This window comes from Mercenaria mercenaria, unplaced genomic scaffold, assembly GCF_021730395.1.
Source record: "Mercenaria mercenaria strain notata unplaced genomic scaffold, MADL_Memer_1 contig_1791, whole genome shotgun sequence".
In the NCBI taxonomy this organism is placed as follows: domain Eukaryota; kingdom Metazoa; phylum Mollusca; class Bivalvia; order Venerida; family Veneridae; genus Mercenaria; species Mercenaria mercenaria.
This window is the reverse complement of record NW_026459796.1, coordinates 26,202-51,694: the sequence shown is the minus strand read 5'-3', so window position 1 is coordinate 51,694 and position 25,493 is coordinate 26,202. Positions and strand designations below refer to the sequence as shown.

The 25,493-nt window shown below is 34.5% G+C and overlaps 2 protein-coding genes across 4 annotated transcripts; both read right to left on the bottom strand.

Moving 5' to 3' along the window:
- Nucleotides 1-1,121: 1,121 nt before the first annotated feature.
- Nucleotides 1,122-9,242, bottom strand: LOC128551879 (interferon-induced protein 44-like). 2 transcript variants are annotated; one of them, XM_053532811.1, is made up of 7 exons: nt 9,086-9,242; nt 8,566-8,648; nt 3,836-4,048; nt 3,325-3,477; nt 2,798-2,978; nt 2,266-2,375; nt 1,122-1,984 (listed from the first exon to the last, which is right to left on the bottom strand). In XM_053532811.1, the coding sequence occupies exons 2-7, from the start codon at nt 8,638-8,640 to the stop codon at nt 1,784-1,786; spliced, it is 933 nt and encodes a 310-aa protein (XP_053388786.1). In that variant the 5' UTR covers nt 8,641-8,648; nt 9,086-9,242; the 3' UTR covers nt 1,122-1,783. The 2 variants fall into 2 exon arrangements, with proteins under 2 accessions (XP_053388786.1, XP_053388787.1); XM_053532812.1 differs by lacking the exon at nt 9,086-9,242 and adding an exon at nt 8,884-8,925.
- A 5,429-nt stretch (nt 9,243-14,671) lies between these two features.
- LOC128551877 (interferon-induced protein 44-like) lies at nt 14,672-24,163 on the bottom strand. Of its 2 annotated transcripts, XM_053532806.1 has the most exons (8): nt 24,032-24,163; nt 21,774-22,001; nt 19,896-19,978; nt 18,360-18,572; nt 17,543-17,695; nt 16,507-16,687; nt 16,040-16,149; nt 14,672-15,547 (listed from the first exon to the last, which is right to left on the bottom strand). In XM_053532806.1, the coding sequence occupies exons 1-8, from the start codon at nt 24,042-24,044 to the stop codon at nt 15,347-15,349; spliced, it is 1,182 nt and encodes a 393-aa protein (XP_053388781.1). In that variant the 5' UTR covers nt 24,045-24,163; the 3' UTR covers nt 14,672-15,346. The 2 variants fall into 2 exon arrangements, with proteins under 2 accessions (XP_053388781.1, XP_053388782.1); XM_053532807.1 differs by lacking the exons at nt 21,774-22,001; nt 24,032-24,163 and adding an exon at nt 21,558-21,626.
- Nucleotides 24,164-25,493: the final 1,330 nt, after the last annotated feature.

Genomic DNA, 25,493 nt, shown 5'->3' with positions numbered 1-25,493 from the left:
CGCAAAGTAGGCCAACAACAAAAAGAAGCTGTAACAGAAAAAAGACGTGTTGCTTCAAAAAGTTATGACCTGTACAGGACCTCCGCAAACAGACACACACAGACGGACGGACAGAGTGATTACTATAGGCATCCATTGAAAAGCGTACAAAGGATTACAAATTATTCTTGTAGATTTATTAGTTGCACTTAATTTACAGTAACTTAGCGATAGAGTACCAGTTGCGGGTACGTGAAATCTGGTTTCATTTATTGGGGGGCACAACATGTATTTATTTTAGGTTTACAATTCGTTCAAGTCCATTTATTTGTTTCGAGTGCGTGTACATTTTATTCTGGTTGATTTATTAGTTTCGAGTGCGGAAAGACTTTTACCCTCTGACCACTTCAAATCAAAGTACGCGAAAACAGGTACTAGCAACTCGTTTGCTTAACGCTAGGCATTAAAGGGAATCCGGTTTTTCTTTTCTCATACACTGTTTGCGTTGCATACCATCAAAATGATGTGCCAAGAGTGATAAGTAAAAGAATAAAACAACACCGTTTCTGGTAATAATGGAGATGATTAATATGATGATGTATACAAAATGATAATAAAGTAAATATTGATGATATTTGACTTTTGTCATATATTCTATTATTTGGGTATTTCCATCATTTATTTTTAACATCAAAGTAATACAAAAATGAAAGTACAATTCAAATCTTTTTCCTTTTTAACCTCTAAGTAAATCGGAAAATAAAAGTAGAAGTCAAAATGTAAGTCATCTCTATTTTTACTTTTAATATCCAAGTTAACTGAAATTTCACATTGTGAGTAATCTCATTTTTATCAAAATGATAATTTTTATCTTCATATGAAACCTCAATTAATTATCATGACGTATTATTGGTGTGAAGAAAAAACAAAAAAGACACGACACGTCTCGTAACTGAACTCGGTGCATTATTGACTGTTTATATAAACAAAAATGCACGAAATACATATTCAGTAATAGTCGAAATATGAACAGTGTATATGAACTAACTATTAAAAATTCACTTTGCCTTTATAATTAAGGCCTGCTTCAAAAGACGTAATTCAACATTGTCAAAAGCTTATTAAAGAAAACAGACAATGGATTTCTGAAAATCCCTTTTATTGCCAAAAACGTATTTTGCAATAGCGGTCAAAAAGAAAATAAAGATACCAATTATATATTTTTACATTGTGAATGCAATATATTGAAGAAGTATTACAATCATCAAAACAAACAAAAAAATGAATCTTGTAAGCAACATGATAATAAAATGACACGATGCATTTCACATACACGCACGCACGCACGCACACACATACAATACCTAAGTATTTTAAAAATAAGGCATAAAATATGCTTGAATGATTCATGTAAACGTCATACAAGTAATCAATGCACTTGCGTTAGTAATAAGGTGTAGTTTAATGTGATACATGTCGCATATATGTAAAACACACGATATACAACCTCATTTCCATACTGAATACAGTATGGATGGCTGCATTTTTTGAACATGACTTTTCCTGTTTGAAGTTGGTCCCTGTGTTTTATCAAAAAGTTCAAGTTTTAACTGCAATCAAACTATGCGATTTGTTTGGATGATTACTACAATGTTCTTGAACCAGGCAATACCAGGACACTCGAGTTTGTCAATGGTGCTAATACATATTTGTATCTAACTGTATTCCAAATAGTTTCTGAGTATTCATTTTAACTCATGGAAATTCATTTGACATATTATTTTAATGTACAACTTCATATCGTTCACGGATTTCTTCTCTCGGCCACTGCGTATTTCTTTACAATCTCATCATAGTGGTTGAAGAGGTGGGCGTCACAGTTGTTCAATATGCCTTTAAGAGTGAGAAGAGCCATGACGTCAATGCTAGGGTCAAGTTGGTATTCATTTTCGTAGTTCTTCATAGGAAATACCATGTTTCTTGGGAGTCCAAGAACCTCCGACACCTAGTAAAGAAGACATTTATTGATATTATTTATTAAATATTTCTGTTTAAGCGCACACAGTAGAATTAAACATAAACAACTTTAATGCCCAATATTTATAACTATATCAGTAATTGATTTGATTCATGGAACGTTTTCACGATTGTAGTAAAAAGGTTGAAAAGCTGCATCTGCGAAGAACAGGGGAAAATACTTAATTTTGATATTAACGAAAGATTTTTTTCCAACTTGAAACATAATAAATATGTAGCATTCGAACATTAACAATGTCTAACAGTTACCTTCGCTACACATTTCTCCACTTTGGGACTTCTGAAGGCATTTGCTGCATCCTGTTTCGTCGCCTCACAGATACTGTCAATCTTACTCAATATAACTACTTGGGGTATATCTGAAAGAAACAAACAATTATACTGTAACTAGAAATATCTACACATCACAAACCATGATAAAAATGAAAGGTTTGCAGGCTCGGGTTGATGAAGTAGCTCAATTCCTGGCCAGATGTATACAAATCGTTTGAGAATAGTTTGATTATCCGTGACAATTTAGGCAGTATTTTTTGCAAAAGATCTATTCACTGTCACGATTGAAGTGTTAAAATAATGTGAAATAGCAAGTTATAAGCCGTACAGTTAAGAAGTTTTTTTTGTAATTGATGTACATTCGAAGTTAATAGTTTCGAGAGGATTGCCATCTTCATTAAAACGTAAGATTGTAATTTATAATTAAATGCCTTCTTCATTAAATCGTAAGATTGTAATTTATAATTAAAAAGTGTACAAGTTCAAAATGAATGTGTATACAATTTACCTAAACTGTTCATAACCGTCTGCATTTCTTTGATGTTCTTAGTTACCTCTGGACTCAGGTCTTGCATGGCATCAACGATAGATGCATCTTGAACAAGAGCAACGCAGTGAATCTTCTCGTCAAGCTCTGGGTGTTTCTTAAATCCAGGCATGTCAGCCGAAATATTCCCACTTGGATCAAACTGAAAATAAATTGAAATACATTTATCTACATACATACACAGACACGAAAAACAACAAATTTATAGATTTATCAAACTATTTTACAACATAAATACAGGAGTGTGAAGTTCAAACGTGCATCATAAATGAAGTAAAATATGTTCTAATTGCACCTATATGTCCAATTTATTGCTTTAGAGTCAATACAAAGAATTGTGGTTCGAATCCCTGTTCAGACACTGGAAACTTCTTCTTGAAATATGTGCGACACAAAATGACTGTCAGGTCAATGGGCTAAATGAAATTCTACGTGCTATGTGAGGAGGCGGCACTAAAAGGATGATGAAAAGCTGAATATATACTAACTGGAAATTTGTCTGCAATACTTCCTTCGAGTATATAGCGCATATTTTCCTTTGTCATAAGATGTTCTAACTCCAAACCTCTGATGTCGCATATTCGAAACTTCAGAGGCATAGGTAGTGTGCTGCTTCCCGACATCACTGGATATTTTGTAAACTATGGTATGAAAGAAAGGGATATTTTTATTTAGTGTACTTTAACATGTCCTTTAGCTGCCATGAAGAATAAATTATGCTATGATAATATTGCGGACATAGTTTGTGTGCATTTACATACACAACAAACAGTGGATATAAGAAGATAACTTGCATTTAAGCTATGCCAATCCAATCTTAAATTGTAGTGGTAGTTGGGCGGTCAGACGTAATTGCAGAGTTGTAGTTGTGTTGGTTCTGACAGCAACAGCGAGACTTGAGGAGAAATGCATATTCATCAAAGGCTTAATCTTGATATAGGAAATGAACTGATAGGTATTTCAACGCAGGGGGTTTATGTTCAGTTCAATGATACGTACCTTAGTTGTAAGACTGTGCTCTGAAAAGCCACTTCTTGCTACGTTAAAAATCTTGCCCCGAAATACAGAATTGAAGGTGTTGAAAACGCTGGATTTTCCGGCACCTATCCCACCAAAGAGCAGGAAGTTGACTTGGGGAATTTGTACTTCTCCTGTTAGCAGCTCTCCCATTGGTTCATAATTCTCAAGTTCATCTTTGAGCTCAGCCAAAGTCTACAAAACAAGTAAAACCCGAGATTGTTTTTAGTACGGGCGGCAGTATTGTACGTAAATATTGACCTGTCACTCATTTATCTCGTAATTATCTTCGTGCGTTTTCTTATACTAATGCAATATTGGTATCCTGAAAATATTTCACTAACATAATCCATATAGCTTACAAGGAAATTCATTGATGCAAGCGTCAAAGACGCCTCCAAGTGTTGTGTATGAAGTACATTTATTGCAATATGAGAAATCACCTAATCATTACTTTATTAGTCTGACTGGCCACAAGTTATCAATTTTAGCACATAAAACAAAATATGTTATAAACTGTTTAAAACATGAAGAATAAACATGATAGAAAGTTTTACCATGCAATACAAATCATCTACCTGCAATGACATTAACATTGCGAGTAGGTGGTCTCTTTACAGACAAAAATTAAAGTAATTATTTTACTAAGGTCAGCAGCTGTGAAAAAATCTTATACGCAGGAGCGTGTGTATGAAGTTTCACAGAAATGCAGTTTGTTGGGAAATGAGGAAATGTTGAAAGATAATTATTTCAAAGTTATGGTTCACAGAAACCATTATTTTTATTATCATGTAATGTAATGAGTGTTTTCTATTTACTGATGAAGTTTCATGGACCTAAGTCACCTATATTATAGATTTCGGAATGCAGATTATACACAGCATTTTACTGTTTCCGTTGCCAAAACAACCAAGTATTTTGTCCAAGAAAAGAATGATATAACATGAATAATTTCTATATTGCTCCTATTCACAAAGCATGAATCTTTCTTATATACTTTTGGAATATCATAGAATTCATTTTTTTTTCCGGACGAACGATAAGCTTGAAGTCCTCGTTGAACCGTAAGGTTACTAGGAATATGTTAGTGTCTAGATTCAAATCTAATATTACAAGAAATTTAGCAAGCATAATAACCCACTGCCAAAGTGTAGAAAATATTTCAATGAAAATGATTTTTTGTCAGGAATGGACAGATACAAAAACTATCTATTAAAATAAAAAAAGAAGCAAGTAACGAGATATAATACAACCAGAGCAACTGACTAGTCATATAAGATCAATGAACATATAAATTCAACAAGGAATTCTATTTTAAAGTCACTGATGCTTTGATAAGTTATGGTCCCGTGGCTTTTGATATTTCGATCTTACCACATTTAAAGAAGTATTAACTTGTCACTGACAAATTCAGCCAAATGCTCTTTAGCCTATTGCACACCTTAGTTGATAGTGTATATCCGTAAACAATGAGTATATGACACATAAGCATAAAAAACAAAAAAACTAAACCAAAAAAAAAAAACAAACAAACAAACAAAAAACAAATAGAAATAGGAATTTGCAAAAGTGTGCGCATTCTGAATTTACATCACTAGCTGTACCTATCAACAAAGAAATAAGACAAATGGTTAAAAATAAGTTAACAGCGGCACTTCCTTCGTTCATTTCAACATATCTATGCTTATTAATTTCTTTATTTAGTTTGTAAATACGTTTTTCAATTAATTTTTATGCCGGCAAATTGTAATTTTCCTTATTGTTTTAATATTCTCTTCGAAGTTTACTGCAAGGTTATTGTAAAATACGTGAACGCTCCCTTGCCCAGGCGATTCACGCGTTGCAGTACGGTATATCTGCGGTGTGTTCTATTTATAGAAAATGAGATAGGTAAGTAGGTCATGCTAAGAATAGAAATAGAAAACATGACTTACAGAGTAACCTCCCTTATCAATAAATCGGAATAACATTTTGACGAAATTGTAAATAAAAAATATATATTCTGCTCTACAAATAAGGAGAGGAAAGACAGATAGCATTGTTTTAAATCACATAATAAATTGCATTACATACACTTTTTATGTTTTCTTTTTGCCATTTTTTTGTTTATTCACTAAAATCTATTGTGCAATATCGTTGATCCTTTTACAAACTATTCACTGTGTTCAGTTTATCACTCCGAAACTATTCATTACCATATTTACAGGGTCCGAAATAAAAGTGTATTCCATATACTCGACGCCGCTTTCTGGGCCGCGTCGAAAAAGCGGTAAGCTCTCTGACTTGCAAGCTTTTTTCACTGGTTCTAATTGAATTCGTACCGTTTCTTTTTATATTCAATGTAATGTAATTTTGTTCTATATAATTAAAAAAGTGGTCTTTATTTCAAGAGTACTCGTTTTCGTCGATTTACACCAGTTGTTTGAATTACCCGTAGAATGAAATAACATTTCTTAAGGTGATAGTGGCACGATGGCACGAAACTTGTCTTTAAATCTAAGATATTTTAAAGATTTTTGTCGACATTTTCTTCAATGATTTACTGAAATGTACATAGTCTATTAGAAGAATGTTGAAGACTTACTTCCAATCAATGAGCCATAAAAACGTAAAGATAAATATTGCAATTTTCCCGCCAGTCAAATAAAATGTTAAAAAATGATATATAGCCAGACCCACAACTCCGAGATTCAAACAAGCGCCAAAAATAAGTTTTAGCAATATTCAAGAGTGCAAGTTCAATACTCACTATATAAATGTAATCTCATTATGAGCGTTTCTATCCAGCTTAGATAGAGACGCTAGGACAGGAAATGAAATAATAAACTAAAAAATGCTTTTGTAAAAAAACGCATGTCTCCCCCAATGCAAAGTCCTATAGGCAAGAAGTCAATAGGGGTCAGGAGCGAAAGTCAAAGAGACACTGATGGTTGGCTGCAATAGGGATCATCTACTTGGCATGTCCAGTCATCCCGCTAAATTTCAGCACTCTTGGCCTAGTGGTTCTCAACTCACTGTTCAGGCTCCTGTGACCTTGACCTTTGATCAAGTGACCTCAAAATAAATAGGGGTCATCTACTCTGCATGTCCAAATCATCCTATTAAGTTTCAACATTGTAGGTCAAGTGGTTCTCAAGTTATTTCCAAAAAATGATTTTACATGAACAGGCCACTGTGACCTTGACCTTTAATAGACTGACCCCAAAATCAATAGAGGTCATCTACTCTGCATGTACAATCATCCTATGAAGTTTAAACATTCTGGGTCAAGTGGTTCTCAAGTTATTCATCGGAACTGGTTATCAATGTTCAGGCCCCTCTGACCTTGATCTTTAACGGAGTGACCCCAAAAACAATAGGGGTCATTTACTCTGCATGAACAATCATCCTATGAAGTTTCAACATTCTGGGTCGAGAGGTTCTCAAGTTATTGATTGGAAATGGTTTTCCATGTTCAGGCCCCTGTGGCCTTGACCTTTATCAGAGTGACCCTAAAATCATTAGGGGTCATCTACTCTGCATGACCAATCATCCTATGAAGCTTTATCATTCTGGGTCAAGTGGTTCTCAAGTTACTGACCGGAAATGGTTTTCAATGTTCGGGCCCCTGTGACCTTGACCTTTCACAGAGTAAACCCAAAATCGTTAGGGGTCATCTACTCAGCTTGAACAATCATCCTATTAAGTTTCAACATTCTGGGTCAAGTGGTTCTCAAGTTCAGGCCCCTGTGACCTTGACCTTTAATGGAGTGACTCCAAAATCAATAGGGGTCATCTACTTTGCATGTACAATCATCCTATGAAGTTTAAACATTCTGGGTCAAGTGGTTCTCTAGTTATTGATCGGAAATGGTTTTCAATGTTCAGGCCCCTGTGACCTTGAACTTTGACGGAGTGACCCCAAAATCAATAGGGGTCATCTACTCTTCATGATCAATCATCCTATGAAGTTTCAACATTCTGGGTCAAGTGGTTCTCTAGTTATTGATCGGAAATGGTTTTCAATGTTCAGGCCCCTGTGACCTTGACCTTTGATGGAGTGACTCCAAAATCAATAGGAGTCATCTACTCTTCATGACCAATCATCCTATGAAGTTTCAACATTCTGGGTCAAGTGGTTCTCTAGTTATTGATCGGAAATGGTTTTCAATGTTCAGGCCCCTGTGACCTTGACCTTTGATGGAGTGACCCCAAAATCAATAGGAGTCATTTACTCTTCATGACCAATCATCCTATTAAGTTTCAACATTCTGGGTGAAGTGGTTCTCTAGTTATTGATCGGAAATGGTTTTCAATATTCAGGCCCCTGTGACCTTGACCTTTGACGGAGTGACCCCAAAAACAATAGGGGTCGTCTACTCCAGCAGCCCTACAATCCTACGAAGTTTGAAGGTTCTAGATCAAATGGTTCTCCAGTTATTGCTCGGAAATGAAGTGTGACGTACGGACGGACGGACGGAAGGACGGACGGACTGACGGACGGACGGACGGACAGGGCAGAAACAATATGTCTCCTGGGGGAGACATAATAATTAACTTAGTTTTCATATTGATATCATATATAATGAATTTGAGTGAGTATTACTTACTTTTCTTACTCTCCAGTTGTGTTTTTACATGAAAAACTATACGTTTTGCACGTGTGTAACTAAGTTGGTACATGAACAAATGATAGCAAAAATGCGTCCTAATAAATATATAGATTTACTCACCTCGAATGTTTTGTTCCAGTTGCATGTCTTTCTCCAAGGAGTCTCTTTCAGTCCATCTATATCCATCTGGCTCATTCTGTCTTCTAAAGAGGTAACAGTGACAACGTTTTAGGATTGAACACGTATATAAATTCGCGATAACTTAACTGTACAACACAGGTTGCAATATCAGGCTTTTTATCTATGCAGTGTAAATTCATATTATCAAAATATAAAATGCCCAGTTTCGACACCGAAACAGAAAATAAACATTTCTTTTTTTGAAAATATGTGCTTATAAAATCTATAATTTTACGCTTACTACAGAATATAACATACAGAATAAAATCATCCTTGTCTGAATTTTAGAATAAAGCAGCATTAAGTTTTAGACCTGTGTATCACCTTTACTATTTAAAAAAAAGATAATGTATAGTTATGAAAATAAGACTGAAGATCCTTTAGAAACATCCTTTGAATATCCCCGTGTTATAACTATTTTACAGAAAAGAATGTACTTAAAAAAAGAAAATCAGCTAACCTTAACTTCTGTGGCCATAATATGCCCTTTAAATACAACACATTACTCGGATGAAAGCTTTTAAATACCGTCCTCGGGTTTCCCTCCAAAGATCTCAAAACGAAAGTAGGTTTTCCAATTATCAACGTCCCGGGGAACCACTGTTTACATCAGGGTGATAAAACTAACTGAGGTTTATCATTGCATGTATATATACATAAAAGTCGTTCATTCGTTTTAGTCATAGATGCATCTCTTTGGAAAATGGCTTAAATTACACTTATAATCTGCAACATGCAAAACATATTTTTTTTTATATAAAAGTGTGCCATATTTCTGTCTTTAATCGATTTCTATAAAAGTTTCTACATGTATGTACATCTCAATTATCACCTACCTGCTGCAACGAGAAAAGTTTAAGGAAATTAAAATTTGATATTTTAAGACATAATGCTTCAAGTTTTGGATGATAATCTATTATGATCTTGACTATTTAGTTCCTTCAATGTTCCACTACCGCGGAGGCAGTTGCGTTGTTTGGTAAATTTAAATATAAGAGCTCTAAACTCCAAACGAGGTGTCGAACCCACATCATGGCACATGAGACCGGACAAGTGATTTGGAGATTATGTATCTTTAAAAAGGTTGCTTCTAAGGGTATTCTCCATACAACTGAAATACATTTATTAATTTCTCTGTTAAAGCTCAGTACCTTATTAGAATATGGACAGCCTCGTTAACTTAGCGGTACAACGCAAGCATCGAGTGCGTGAAGTCGTGGGTTCACTCCCATACCGCGTCATACCAAAGACTTGAAAATGGTTATAGTACTAGCACTTGTCAATCTAAAATGTGATTGGATTGGGTATCTTGTTATGTGTCTACTGTTTGATATTCAAGTAAGTTAGCTCTGTAAAGCACTGCTACAGGTAGAAATCGTCGTTTATATGACTGAAAAAATATTGCTGAGAACGCACACGCGCGCGCGCACTCACACACACCCGCACGCACGCACGCACACACACACACGCACATCAGAACTAGACAAAAAGATGTACGCCTTTTGTCAATATTATCATCAGGAGTACAGCATAATTTTGTAATAACTGTGGTTAATTCTAATCGATATTTTATCTAGGTGAAAACACTCAATGAAAGGAAGAACGAAATGAAACCACTTAAGTACCTAAGAGACACGTAATGTATTTTCATACTTTTGGTTTCTATGCAATACGCAGCATTTTTTTCGAAATTATATAATGTATATATTTGGGTCATTTTATCAGTTATTTCTAAAAAAATCCGAGTAGGAAAAACGAATTATCGTTGGCTATGATGTTAAATCAGTGGGTTTCCTGCGAATTGCGAATAGCAAAACCTGAGATATATCTTAAGGTTAATACATGAGTCTCATTCACAGTTTTAATTAAAACACATTTCCCCTTATGAGCCCCAGGCAAATGTTGCACGACTGAAATGTTGCTGAAAAAAGTGCATATTTCTCGATGCAAAGCTTTTAACATTTTTATTGTACATGCATCTACTTTTCATACTTTTACGTAAATATAACAATTATTTTAAGATTTGCTATATGAAGTATATGAAGAGCCATACATGTACTACTAACGCACGTGGCCACACCTTTGTTGAGTTTTGATACACTTTCAATTCATCTGTACTTCACACTCTTTACATGACCCACTTCATATGACACAAGTGTCATAACCCTTGCGCCAATATTTCATTATCTCCTTTTTTTACATATAATTTCAGATTAAAAATCTAGTTAAATTTCATTATATTTCTGTTATTACTACATTAGGCCACGCGTCCAAACATCAACAAAATTGGCAGGAGACATTTTTGATGACGCTATATAATGAAAATCCTTCCAGCGGTTCATGCAAATAACACGTGTTTAGGTATCCCTACTTGAAAAATATGGTAAAGCACCTTATAGTGATGCTCCAGGCTAAGTCGCTAGCGGATCCAGAGGGGGGCGCACAAGGCGCGGGCCCCCTCTAAAATCGCCGGAGCATGGGTGATTTGTCTTCTATTCTAGGTAAAATAAGTGCAAAATATACGCTCGCGTACATAATTTACGAGGGATTCAGAAAAAAACTGTGTCAAATATAATAGTAAGAGACCCAGGATTATCAGACGGTACTGGGAAAACTACGAAAAATCACTTTGCAGCAATTTTTAATACAGCCGCGACAAAACCTGTGCCAGTACGAAAAAGGGTATCTATTCGGAGACTGCGCTCTATTGATATTGAGTCATTCAAATCTGATAAAATGGCATCTGAAACCTTTTGCAATAGTGTACAATGTACCGACGCTGAAGAAATAGTAGAGGCATATATAACTCGACTCTCGGTGCTGATTGATAAGCATGCACAGCGCCAAACACTCCAGATGAAAACTTGAACGGAAATGGCGTACTAGCAGACTTGATATTGATCATGAAATATACAAAAACCAATGTGCTGTCATGAACAAAATTATACGAAAAGCTAGAATTGATTACCTCTCGGACAAAATTTCACCCTGTGGATGGATCAAAAACAGTTTGTTTAAGATCACTAAACATCTATAAGACGGACCTAGCGAGGTTTCTCTGCCCTCGGGTGAAACATCGCATGTCAAATATTTTTCCTCCTTTTGTAGCAGAGATATCTAATTACCTTTTGAGAAACAATGATAACTATGTATCAATAGCTCGAAGAACTCAGATTTATAGTAACTCATTTATACCGCCATCTACCGATCTATGGAATTCACTTGATATAAATATATTATTAATATATTTAAATCAAGGCTAAAAGATTTGTTACAACACCAACAATCCCCAAACACTTATTGATTGGTAAAAGACTGCCCTCAATATTACATGCAAGGTTAAGAAACGATGCAGTAATCTGAATAACGATTTTATACAGAAACCATTTAAGAGATAATCCCAGTTGTGATTGTGGGTACCCCATTGAGAATGCTGAACATTATTTCTTTCAGTGTATGAGAACATAGAATCGACCTGTCTCACGAAACCAGAACTATCGGAATTGCTGATAAACCTCTCTCTTGGATGAAATCATATCTCACTGATCGTTATCAAACGGTGTATATAGATGGGAAACTATCAAAACCAGTCTAAATGCGTTTCAGTGTTCCCCAGGGTTCAGAACTAGGACCCAAATTTTACACCATGTACACGAAGCCTGTTGGTCCCATCTGCAAAAGACATGGACTTAAACATCATTTTTATGCTTACGTAGTGCTCATTTACTGGGATTGTACTATTCAGATAAACATATATATATATATAACTTTATTATAAGTCCGCCTAGTGCAACAAAAAACAGATAAGACGGAAGTGATAGTTTTTGCGTCAAACAAAACTGCTCATCTAGTTGAGGACGTCACAATTTAAACTTTAGAATATCAAAAAATACAGAAAAATGACAAATTTTGCCAACACCTGGTAAATTGTAACGTGTTTTTTTTTTAAAAGTGATAAACGGAAATAGAAAAATAGCTCTCAGCTCATTTATACGGATAGTTCAGCTTTATTATGTATGTAATAGTTTTTCGCAGTTATCCTTGATGACATAGAATACGGTCACCGAAAATTGTGACACGCACATGCTGATAACTTTTCCAACTTTACCTTTTTAATTAAAGTAAGAGTTCAACATTTCATGGTTTTAATGTATTGTCACATTGGAATAAAGTTTGTTTTACAGTAACTTCGAAATTCCTCAGAAATAATATCATGTACCCCACCCACCTAATTCATAATTTCAAAAATGCATAGTCCTTAACACAATGTGCAATATGTCTAGTTTTTGAAAATGATTGAAATTGGACTTTGTTTAAGAATAATTTCCGTTCTTTCATCAATATTTTGCCAGCGGATGCATACAAATTTTAAGTCAAAAGGCTTTCTCGTCCAAGAGAGATGTGTTAAGTGAAAAACTATGTTTACACATCGCTTTTATTCTTTAAATGCAAACATTGATAACAGATCAAGAATGGATATTCCTAGCCATATATAAGGAGACATATGTTTTTTAGTAAGGAAATCCGAGGTAAAAGAACAATCATATGTTTGATTCCCTGAAATAAACATGGCGGCGAAATATTTTAGGAAAACTGTGCACGTGTTTTGCAAATAAGAATGTTTAACGACATTTTCTTGAAAAAGTAACGCTCGTATGCATTATTTTGGCATTTCGTTGATTTAAAAATACATTTTGTGTAGCAGTTTGAGTTGCATACGATACCAAAATTTTGAAAATTTTCACTCTTTTTCTTTCAATGCACTGTTGAGATGGGTTTCAGCGTAGCTTTCATGCTCGCAAATTTACCTACAGATATATCATTTCAACTTTTATCATTTATTTTTTGTTACCTTGCATTTCCAAAGCTGTGCCGACGATTCTGATTTTTCACATGAATTTCTAATTTCAATTTGCAGAATATCATTAATTAACAGTAACTTAGTGATAGATTACCCGTTGCGTGTGAGTGAAATATCGTTTCATTTTTTTTTCTTGCAATACATGTATTTATTTTAGTTTTACAATTTATTCTAGCTGATTTATTGGTTTCGAGTGTGTGTGCATTTTATTTTGGTTGATTAAGTTTCTGGTGTGGAAAGACTGATTTCTATCCTCTGACTACGTCAATCAAAACAGGTGAAAACTGGTACTAGCACCTCGCCTGCTTAGCGCTCCAGAGGCATTTACGGGAAAGGGGCTTTTCTTTTCTCATACCTGTTTGCGTTGCATACCACCAAAATGGTGTGAAAAGGTAAAATAACAAAACAACTAAAACACTATTTCTGGTGATGATCATTAAGGAGATGATTAATATGCTGATATATATAATGATGATATTTGATCTTTTATTTTCACCATTGAGTAAACGCAAGCATGATACAGTACAACCTCTCCAGAGAGGCCCTCTCTTAAGCAAAATCCTCTCTCTAACAACACATCATCAAAATTTCCCCAAGATGAAATATACTGTCAAGTTTACCCCTCCAGAAAACAACCTCTGCATAACAGTCAATATTTGTATATCCCAAAGGGTGTTGCTATACAGAGGTTCCACTGTATAGTATATTTGGTATTTCCATCATTTATATTTAACATCTAAGTAAGACAAAAAATGAAAGTAGAATTAAAAGTACAATTCACATTGTGAGTCATATCTACTTTTATCTTAATATGAAATGGTATCAGTAATTCATGATTATTATGTTAAACACCGCAGTGACACAATTTATGTCACAACTCGGCGACTTTCCAGCTTTGATAGTGGATGAAGACCCCAGTCGCCCCTCCTTGCATTATTTCATATCGGGCGGACACATGGGGGAGTGGGTGGGGGGTAGAGGCACCAACCTTCCGAGCGCCAGTTGTATGGCTTTGATCCTCACATGAAGAATTCAACGCCCCGAAAGAAGCTCTAATCCACATCGATTAGAGACAAGTGATTCGAAGTCAGCAAATTTATCCACTCGGCCAAGGCGGCCCCTACTTCTTAATAAAATGTCAATACATATAGTGCGAAATAGTGCGACGAATAAAAAGACACGACGAGATGTTCAAACCTCTTTTAATACAAAAACGCATTTGCAATAGTGGTAGAAAAAGAAAATAAAAATACCAATTATAATTTTTTACTTTGTGCATGCAATATATTGATGAAGTATTACAATCATGAAAACAAACAAAACGATCTTGTAAGCAACAAAATAAGAAAATGACATAATACATTTTACACACATATATTTTAAAATAAACATATCTAAGTACTTTAAAATTGAAATAAAATGTAATATGGATGCATCAAATATTCTAGACTCATTCATGTAAACGTGCATACAAGAAATCAATGCACTTGCTTTCGTAATAAGGTGTAGTGTAGTGTGATACATGTCGCATATATGTCAAACACACGATATACAACCTCATTTCCATACTGAATACAGTATGGGTGGCTGCATTCTTTTAACATGACTTTTCCTGTTTGAAGTTGGTCCCTGTGTTTTATTAAAAATGTTCAAATTTTAAATGCAATCAAACTCTATTGCGATTTGCTTGGGGGATAACTACGATGCACCTGAACCAGGCAATGCCATGATACTCGAGTTTGTCAATGGTGCTAATACATATTTGTATCTAACTGTATTCTAAATAGTTTCTATGTATTCATTTTAACTCACTGAAATTCAAATGTCATATCATTTTTAAGTACAATTTCTGCGTATTGTTCACGGATTTCTTCTCTCGGCCACTGTGTACTTCTTTACAACCTCGTCATAGTGGTTGAAGAGGTGGGCGTCACAGTTGTTCAGTATGCCTTTTAGAGTGAGAAGAGCCATGACGTCAATACTAGGGTCGAGTTGGTATTCAGTTTCGTAGTTCTTCATTGGAAATACCATATTCCGTGGGAGCCCAAGAACTTCCGACACCTGGTAAGGAAGACATTGATTGATATTATATTTCTGTTTAAGCGGAAAAGTGCCCAGATGTATCACCGGAACACACAGTAGAATCAAACCAAAAGATAATAGGTAAAGGTAGATTTCTCGGAAGCACAGAGCACCAGACACACAGCCTCAGAGCCACACATTTGCAACTTTAACAACTTTAATGCCTAACAATATTTCCGCCAAATGACAACCATGTAATCGTAACTGAATTGGTTCACAGGACTTTTTCTCGATTGTAGTAAGACAGTTGACATGCTGCATGTGCAAAGAACAAGGGAGAATACTTATTTTTGATACAAGAAAATCTAACTTTAAAAGTAATAAATGCATATGTAGCACTGGAACATTTGGACTAAGTAACTGTGTATAAGTGTCTAACAGTTACCTTTGCTACGCATTTCTCCACTTTAGTACTCCTAAAGGCGTTTTAATAATAAAATAATTAATTTCGTATCAATGTCAAACAAGTACCTTAGCTACACATTTCTCCACTTTGGGGCTTCTGAAGGCATTTGCAGCATCCTGTTTCGTCGCCTCACAGATACTGTCAATCTTACTCAGTATAACTACTTGGGGTATATCTGAAAGCAAAAAAACAGTCGCCTACCATGACAAAAATGAAAAAGTTGCAGGCTCGGGTTGATGAAGTATCTCAATTCCTGTCCAGATGTATACAAATCGTTTGAGAATAGTTTGATTATCCGTGACGATTTAGACAGTATTTGTTGCAAAAGATCTATTCACTGTCACGATTAAAGTGTTAAGATCATGTGAAATAGCAAGTCATAAGCCGTACAGGTATTTTAATCGAGGTACATTCACTGTTTATAGTTTCGGGTGTATCGCCTTGTTTATTAAAATATTAAAATAGTAATTGATAATTTAAAAAGTGTACAAATTCAAAATGAATGTTGCACGACAATTTGTATACTATTTACCTAAACTATTCATAACCGTCTGCATTTCCTTGATGTTCTTAGTTACTTCTGGACTAAGGTCTTGCATGGCATCAACGATAGATGCATCTTGAACCAGAGCCACGCAGTGAATCTTCTCGTCAAGCTCTGGGTGTTTCTTAAATCCAGGCATGTCAGCCGAAATATTTCCACTTGGATCAAACTGAAAATTAATTAAATTACATTTATCTACATACATAAACGGAAACCAGAAACAGCTACATTATAGGACAAGCAAGATATGTTCTAATCACTTTATGTGCATTGTATTGTCACATGAACTACTTGCTGACAATGCAAGTATAAAAGAACAATTTTCAACTGATCGAATAAAAATGAGAGAGTATAATATTACAAAAAGAGAAGTGAATCAAGTGAGAACATGCTTTAGAGTCAATACAAAAATCACTGGTTCGAATCCCAGTCCAGGAACTGGAAATTACTCAGATGCTCTTGGTGTCTCCCATCCAGCTAAGAAACCAGTACTGGTTTGTATCGGGAAATCGTTCTCTCATGTTTGTTTGTAAAGCACATTTTCATGCGTTTATCATGGAAACATATGCTTTATAAGGTTTGTAAAAATAAATACTTTAGGAGATATCTGTGACACAAAACTTTACGTCCTTTATGTATAACAAGTTTTGACCAAATCAAGGGCCATAGTTCTTACTAAGTGAAATCCAAAACCAAACCAAAGACGCAAAGCTAAGGCATTCTTATATGACTTCATAGCCTTACACATTTGGCTTATCGGGATGACATTTTTAAGATCTGATATTGTTTAGTTGTCATCCATGAGGGTAACTGTGACACAATTTAGGTAAATCGTATGCCAAAAGTCATAACTCTGGTTTTACTACGTGAAATCTCAAAGAAAATTCAATGTGTACAAACTCTACAATGAATAACATTCCTATAATGACGAGTCTAGGTCAAATAAATGAACAGGCAACAGACGGCCAAAGGCAATTCTATGGAGGCGTCACTAAATGGATGATGAAAAGGAGAATATACTGACTGGAAATCTGTCTGCAATACTGCCTTCAAGTACGTAACGCATATTTTCCTTTGTCATTAGATGTTCTTGCTCCAAACCTCGGATGTCACATATTCGGAACTTTAGTGGCATAGGTAATGTGCTGCTTCCAGACATCACTGGATATCTGGTGAACTACAATAAGAAACACAATAATTCTTCATCACTTATTAGTTTAAGTTAAAATATTTGTCCTCTACTTTCAATGAAAAACAATTTATAAGTAATATTGCCAATCATAACAAACAGTCGATCAGATATTAAGTCCTAAAAATATTCTTTGTTTCCGGTAACATGCTAAAACAAATTAGGGTAGGTAGGTCAGAAATTTCTTTTTTGGAATTTATAAGTGTGACTTTTCGGCAATTTTTTTATGTCAAATAATGATCACAAATAAGGGGGTTATGCCTTTAGAGCATCAGTAAGTTGATTTCTAATATCACTGACCACGTTTAAAGCATAAAAATTGATGTTCTGCATTTTTTTGTTCAAAAGTTGAAAAAAAAAATCCAAGGCCAGAAAAACATTTAAAGTCGGACCAAACAAAAATTTAGGGTAGGTCGGGATACCGGAAACAAACATTTTTTTTACGCCTAAATGAAAGGAAAACTTCCATTTTAGCTCTGCCAACCAAATCTGCATGTGCGGTCAGAATGAACTGTGAAGCTTAAGTGGAGTTGGTTCTGACAATAACAATTAATGAGAAATGCATGTTCATCAAAGGTTTTATCTTAACAAAGGAAATTAACAGATAGGTATTTCAACGCAGAGGGTTTATGCAGATTTCATTGACACGTACCTTTGTTGTAAGACTGTGTTCTGTACAACCACTCCTTGCTACGTTAAAAATCTTTCCACGGAATACAGAATTGATGGTGTTGAAAACGCTGGATTTTCCGGCACCTACCCCACCAAACAGCAGGATATTGACTTGGGGAAATTGTACTTCTCCTGTTAGCAGATCTCCCAGTGGCTCAAAATTCTCAAGTTCATCTTTAAGCTCAGCCAAAGTCTACAAAACAAGTCAAACCTGATATTTATTTGGAGTACTGACGCCAGTATTGTCCGTAAATATTGACCTGTCACTCATTAATCTTCGCCAATAGTTTCGAGTGTTTTAGTTATCCTGCGCAATATTTATTTCCTGACATATCTAGACCACTCTAAAGGAACTTATGGGTGAATGGTGTGTTCTTTTCTTATCATTCCAGTACGCTTTAATGTAGGAAATATTACTCCATTCTACATGTTTTAGGAGTAGATCAATGATATATGTATTTCTTAATTCTGAAAGTTATTTTTTAAGCAAAAATAACTATATTTCCCTTTCGTATATAACATAACTTTTAGCTCAACTGGTCACTTTCCTTGACTATTGACTCATGCCTTTACCTGGACTTCGTTGACATATAGAGCAAAACAATACAAGACGTTTATCCTGGAAATTAGAGAGCATTTTTAAAAAAATTCCCTTATGTACCATAAGGGAATAATATGGATTATTGCTGAAAGTTTGAATAAATAATCTGAAATATAATAAATGAGGAATTAAGGTCACAAGCATTTCTCTCTATATAATATGGGGTGACAGCTATATTGCAATAACGGCGTTCCATAAATTTGACAGCAAGTCGCATATAGGTAAAAAATCATGTGAAATGGCACAGCCTCCATGTACAACACTTCTTACTGCAATCCAATACATTAATAAATACCTATTGCCGGCCGCAGGTAATAACATACATAGTTAACAGTTTCTGATGACGCAGTGACAAAGCGGTGCGGTCACTGACTTCCAAGCTTTTATCATATAATCTTTTTTAATATTCAAAGTAATGTAAATTTATTGACTTATATTATTTTTGTGTAACAGTTTTCACGTTTTAACTTGTTTTTGTGGTATTTATATGAGCCGCGTCATGAGAAAACCAACATAGTGGCTTTGCGACCAGCATGGATCCGCGCAGTCTGGTCAGGACCCATGTTGTTCGCTTTCAAAGCCTATTGCAATTGGAGAAACTGTTAGCGAACAGCATGGGTCCTGACCAGACTGCGCAGATGCGCAGGCTGGTCTGGATCCATGCTGGTCGCAAAGCCACTATGTTGGTTTTCCCATGGCACGGCGCATATCAAGATTTCTCTTTTTCGTCTACTGATACCAGTTGCTTGAATTGTTCGTTGAAAGTCATACTTATTTTTCTTACTCACCAATTGTGATATTACTTGAAAAATTACACGTTTTGTACGTGTGTCATTACTTGAAAAACTACACGTTTTGTACGTGTGCCACTAAGTTCATACAAAAATGAGTTCCGATGATTATCTATATATTTACCTCGAACACGTTGTTCCAGTTGCATGTTTTTCTCCAGGGAGTCTCTTTCAGTCCATCGAATTCCATCTGACTCATTCTGTCTTCTGAAGAAAAAACAGTGACAACGTGACATGCGTGCATGCGAAATTAACAAACTAATTATTGATATGTTGAACAGTAATCTCTGTTTAGTAATCCAATCGGAAATATGTTTCATTTTTTGTTTATTTTTATGGAAAATTTCAAATCAGACACATTCTGCCAAATTCATTAGGCATCCATGTATACCTTAAATATAGAATCAATCCTTTGATTTCATGGAATCCCATGTCTTTCAAAATCGAAAGTAGTGAAAGAATACTCTTATATAATTATCTGTTTGGCGGAATTCCTAAAGTTTCGTAAACTCCACTCTCAATTTCTTTTTAAAAATGTAATATAATACGGATCTTACTTTCATTTTATATTATAGACCAGGAATTTGATTTATAAGAAAAATGATATTGATAATACAGACCTAATACTGGCTTTGAATGTCTTAAAATTCATCTATTTGACTACGTTGAGTCTTCAGCATACCGTTGTTTTCTTTGGCAAAGGGCTTTATATATACATGCTATATAATGGTTTTCTTTTTCTTAAGTTTAATTTATACACAGAATATATTACATAGCTGTCTTTTCATATCGAATTGAATAAAATAATAAAATGATAGACTCCGTCGATCGTTTTATCAATTCTATTCAACGAGTTTAATAATTTCTTAAAAGACACAAATATAATATTCTTTTATCACATGTAAGATTTTCCTGTTGAAACATAAAAAAAAAATCTTCTTTCTTTACCTATTATAGACAAAGTAAATTCGCCCAACGTCTCCTACAAATAATGACGTCAACGTCAAATCTTTATTACACACTTTAGTGTATAATCAAATTTATGTAATAGCTATATTTTACTCAGTATAATGCTCATTTTACTCCTTCGACAAAATAAAAATTGAATTCAAATCATGAGCAAGTCTGTAAGTATTTCGGTTTGTCCTTTTCGTTAAAACAGAATGTAAAATTCTTACTTTCGATTTCAAAATAAATTAAACCAAATCCTAATTCTAGGTGCTGATATGCAAGTAGCACGACATATAAAAGATACACTGGTTACTTTTGCAAAGTTATAACCCAATGCTAAATATTATATAACAAACATAAATTAAATATAATTTTAGATTAACGAAACTATAATATTCAGACAAGAGCGAAGTTACATTTTGTGGTGATTATCTCAGTGAGCATTTTCTCTTATTAATAACAGATTTACACATTTATTTTATGAATTTATAGGGTAAATAGATATATGTACTTTCGTTTTGAAATCGAAAGTGCTTCAAGACTCGCCGTAAGACGTCGAAATTTGAAGTAAATGCATACTTGAGTAATAAATGTTCGTAATGAACATCACAAGTAAGGTGTATGCAAGATTTATACACCGCTGTAATAAAATCTACAACTTAATAAGACGATGCGGAAAAAAAAAACGAAAGAAATATACACCTGTCACGATTTATTGTCATTTTGTCGGCTATTTAAAAACGGCATTTGTTGCTAATGAAGAAAAAATATCAAAAACAAAACAAACCAACGAAAATAAATAAATATAAAACAGACGCAAAATGAATTTTTTTACCTAATGTTGCCATTTTATGCACGAATTATTTGTTTAGTTTCGTTTTCAAATTTGGTATTCCAGCGATTTAGATTAACATTTACACTGAGAGGCCTCAGAAGGGTGTTAAACTACGGGTTTAAGTCAATGTGAATGTATGGGATGAAAAAACAACAGACAATGAACGTTTAGAGTGCACATAATTATGCTTGTTTCACTGGTATAAGTAACGTCTACCTGTTGCGTACAACAAATGCGTAGGCTTGCTTTTTCTTGGCTTGGCTTTTGGCTGTGTTTTTGTAACGCTAGGCTGTGCTGGTGTAACAATCGGTTGTGTTGATGCACCTGTTGTTGCTGTAGCTGAAGCTGAGACAGTCAATGGTGTTGTTGCTGAGACGCTTTCTTCTGATTCAATTGATACTAGAGAATCTAAACTTTTATATTCTATAATTTCAATGCTAGTGTCTGAAAAAATGAAAATGTGTTTTCAGTTAAAAAAGACCAAAAGTCCAACAGAACCTTTCTTAAGCGAGTGTATATTTAGATGTTCTTACAGATCACATGCTGACCTTTTTAACGTATCTAATATGGTGATGACTCAACTGTATATATTTAACACAATTTGCGTTATTTGACTTTTTATCTATGCAGTATAAAATAACGAACACATTTTCTAATAACTTAAACACCAGGGTAAAAGTATAAAAGGCAGACAAGCTCAGAAAATGTCTACTTTTCAGCTGAACACAGTGCTGTGAACAACAGAAAACTGTTACATTTTTTCTAAATATCTCTACTTTTATTGAACTTTATTTTTTGAAATTTGGAACATATGTTCTCTAGTATGACAGAATTCAGTGTGTAAAATTTTGTAAATTTTTATCAAGTAATTACTGCCTTTCTGAAAAAAAGTTTTTTGTTGTCTGCTAGAAATTCAAATTTACCTCTACTTGCTATAGCCAGCCCACATAAAGGTTATGACCTCCCTTTCAGCCAATAACAGAATAGGGAAGTTTACATGAGTAACATCTTTATCTGACAGATGGCGGGAGATGAAAAAATAACTCCATTCAGCATTTAGATAAAGAAAAGAAATAAAATCTTCTGCTTTTTCTATAAACAAGCTAGATTTATTCCATAAATGATAATTCACTTTCTGATTTAACCTTCAAAATGTTGAGCACATATTATATCACATTGTTCACATATTCTACATTTGTTCCACTCAATTATCAAGAGTTATAATCCCCAGCATCCCTGTATTGCACACATTACAGTAATTAGCTACGCCACCTGAAAGCTGTAGATAAAAGTGATTTATATCTAGTTCCCAAAACATTGGTTTACCCATTAGGCTAGAAGGTAATTTGACTTCCTTCAGTGTTGACCTACTTCAAACAAATGAACAGTAACTGTATAATTTGAAACTGTTACAGTTAAAATATATAGCTCTTACAACCAGATGAGTATTTTTGGTATACTGAAATAAGTACTAGTAAAATTAGCAGGTCTGATTACTCTGAGTACCCTACTTTATAAAATGGGGGTATTCTGGTCACTGTGATAAGCTGAACTAAAACATTCCTAGGATATTTAGTCACCAGGTGTATGTTTTTAGTGCAGTTTGTTAGTATTTACATGCATATTAAATATGGATATCAGAGCCAGTAGTTTCAAAATTCAATTTCTGGGAGATGTAAAAACAAATATTCAAACATTCATTATGCAATACACATACTGACATATATTGTTATAACTCTGAGAGATTCAAAAATTCTATGGAATATGTTTCAAAGAATTGTGTAAGTAAGCAAAAATATTTCCACATTTTAATATTTATTACATGAAATGCTAATTCCTGTGTACCATTGCTCTGATACTGATACAAAAGCAAAGTTAAGTTTAAACTTCTTAACTTCATCCAGTCATGTAAATTATTAGTATTTCAACAATGGAAAATATTTGTAGATACCCTTGTAGATACATAGGCTTTTTAATTTGTAGATGAGTATTTACTACAATTTATTCAGATCTGAAAAATATACAAAAGCACACGTGGCTCTGTTTACTAGAGATAAAGTTTCAGTGTTATCACCCATCATCTGTCAGATAAGCCCAGCCTACTCTCTAAATATGCTTAATGGCTTTACCACCGCAATATCAGCCAGGTAGGACCCGGCGTTTAATGTTTCGACACTGAAACCGAAAGTAAACAGTTTAGTGTTTATGTATGTGCTTATAACTACTGTATATAATAAAATAAATACAATAATCCTTGTCTAAATGTTACAATAAAGCAGCAATAAGCTGAAGACAACGGTCTCCGTATCCGTGTATTTATCCTATTTCCTATTTTATAACAAAACATTTAATGTAAACAAATAGAAGTAAGATTTATAAGAAGTTCCTTTAGAAGCATTCTGAGAATACCGTCGTACTATAATCATTTTACAGAACAATTTACTTGAAAGAAAACAAAATGCTGAACATTTTACCTTCTGTGGCCATAATATGCCCACTAAATGTAACGCATCTCAAATTCTCAAAACGAAAGTAGGTTTCTAATAATCAACGTCATGGGAAACCACCGATGACATCTGGGTGTTAAAACTATTTTTGACGGTAACACTATATCATTTAATTTATATATACATGAAATTCGTTGATTCGTTATAGTTTTAGGTACATCTCTTGGGAAAATGTCCTTATTTATGGCCCAAATTACGCTAATCAACTGCAAAATAAGCTTTATCTTTAATATATGTCTATATGAGTTCATACATGCATCTCAATTATAACCGGTGAAATTTTAAAGAAAATAAAATTTGACATTTCAAAACGTACTACGTTGCTCGGCAACGGAAAAGAAGATTCTTGCAGTCTTGGATAATAATTTATAATGACCATGCCGTTTGCATTTACCTATTTAGTTCCCTCATACGGAAATTACGCCGTTCAGCTACCGCGGAGACATATATCGGTAAGATACAATAAAATCATAGTGGAGACATATATCGGTAACATACAATTAAATCATAGTTACTAAGAAAATACAACTTGTGTTAAGAGACCATCTAAAAAAGGGAAAAGTGTCTCTTAACGGAGCTGGTATACAACATTATTTTTTTCTTTAACAACACAAAGTGATCTCTTCATACAAGTGGTGTTTTGATACATTAGGTCTTTTTCATTACAGGACCTTGTTCTTTTAGAGATTTCTTTTTTGTTTTGTTTACACTAGCACCAACGCAATATAAATCATGGTGGCAAGCAGGATGACTTCTGCACTGGAATAATTTAACATCCCAATCGAGATGTTGAACCAACATCGGTGAGACCGGGCAAGTGAGTCAGCAATCTTAACCACTCGCAAATGGGGTTCACTTTTTTGAGACAGACACAGGTTGGATGAAAAGATGATTACATTTCTTCAAAGGATATTCCTCATACAACTAAAATGCGTTTTGTGTTTTCTCTGTGATTAAACTAAATGCCTTAACAGAATATGGACAACCTCGGTAGCCTAGTGGTTAGAGCGCCCGAACTCATGAGTGCGAGAGATCGAGAGTTCTCTCCCTTGCCGCGTCATACCAACAACGTGGTCATTAAGATCTTGTCAATCTATTAAACTATGACTGGGTGGGGTACCATATTACGTGTGTACGACTTGATATTTCAGTAATGTAGCTATATAATGCACTGCTACAAATAGATATCGTCATATTGTTGCAAAAGAACACACATTCGTCAATAATATGTGGTCGTCAGGGTATAGCATACTTTCGTAGTCACTGGTTAATCGTTATACATCATTTCAGACTTTTTTATAATCATTGCACCTGAAAAAATGACCCAGTGACAAAGAAAAGAAATTAATCGTTGATGAGGAAGCCAGTAAACTATTTCAGAGACACGTAATGAAGTTTTCATACTTTTGGTTTCGATGCAATACATCGA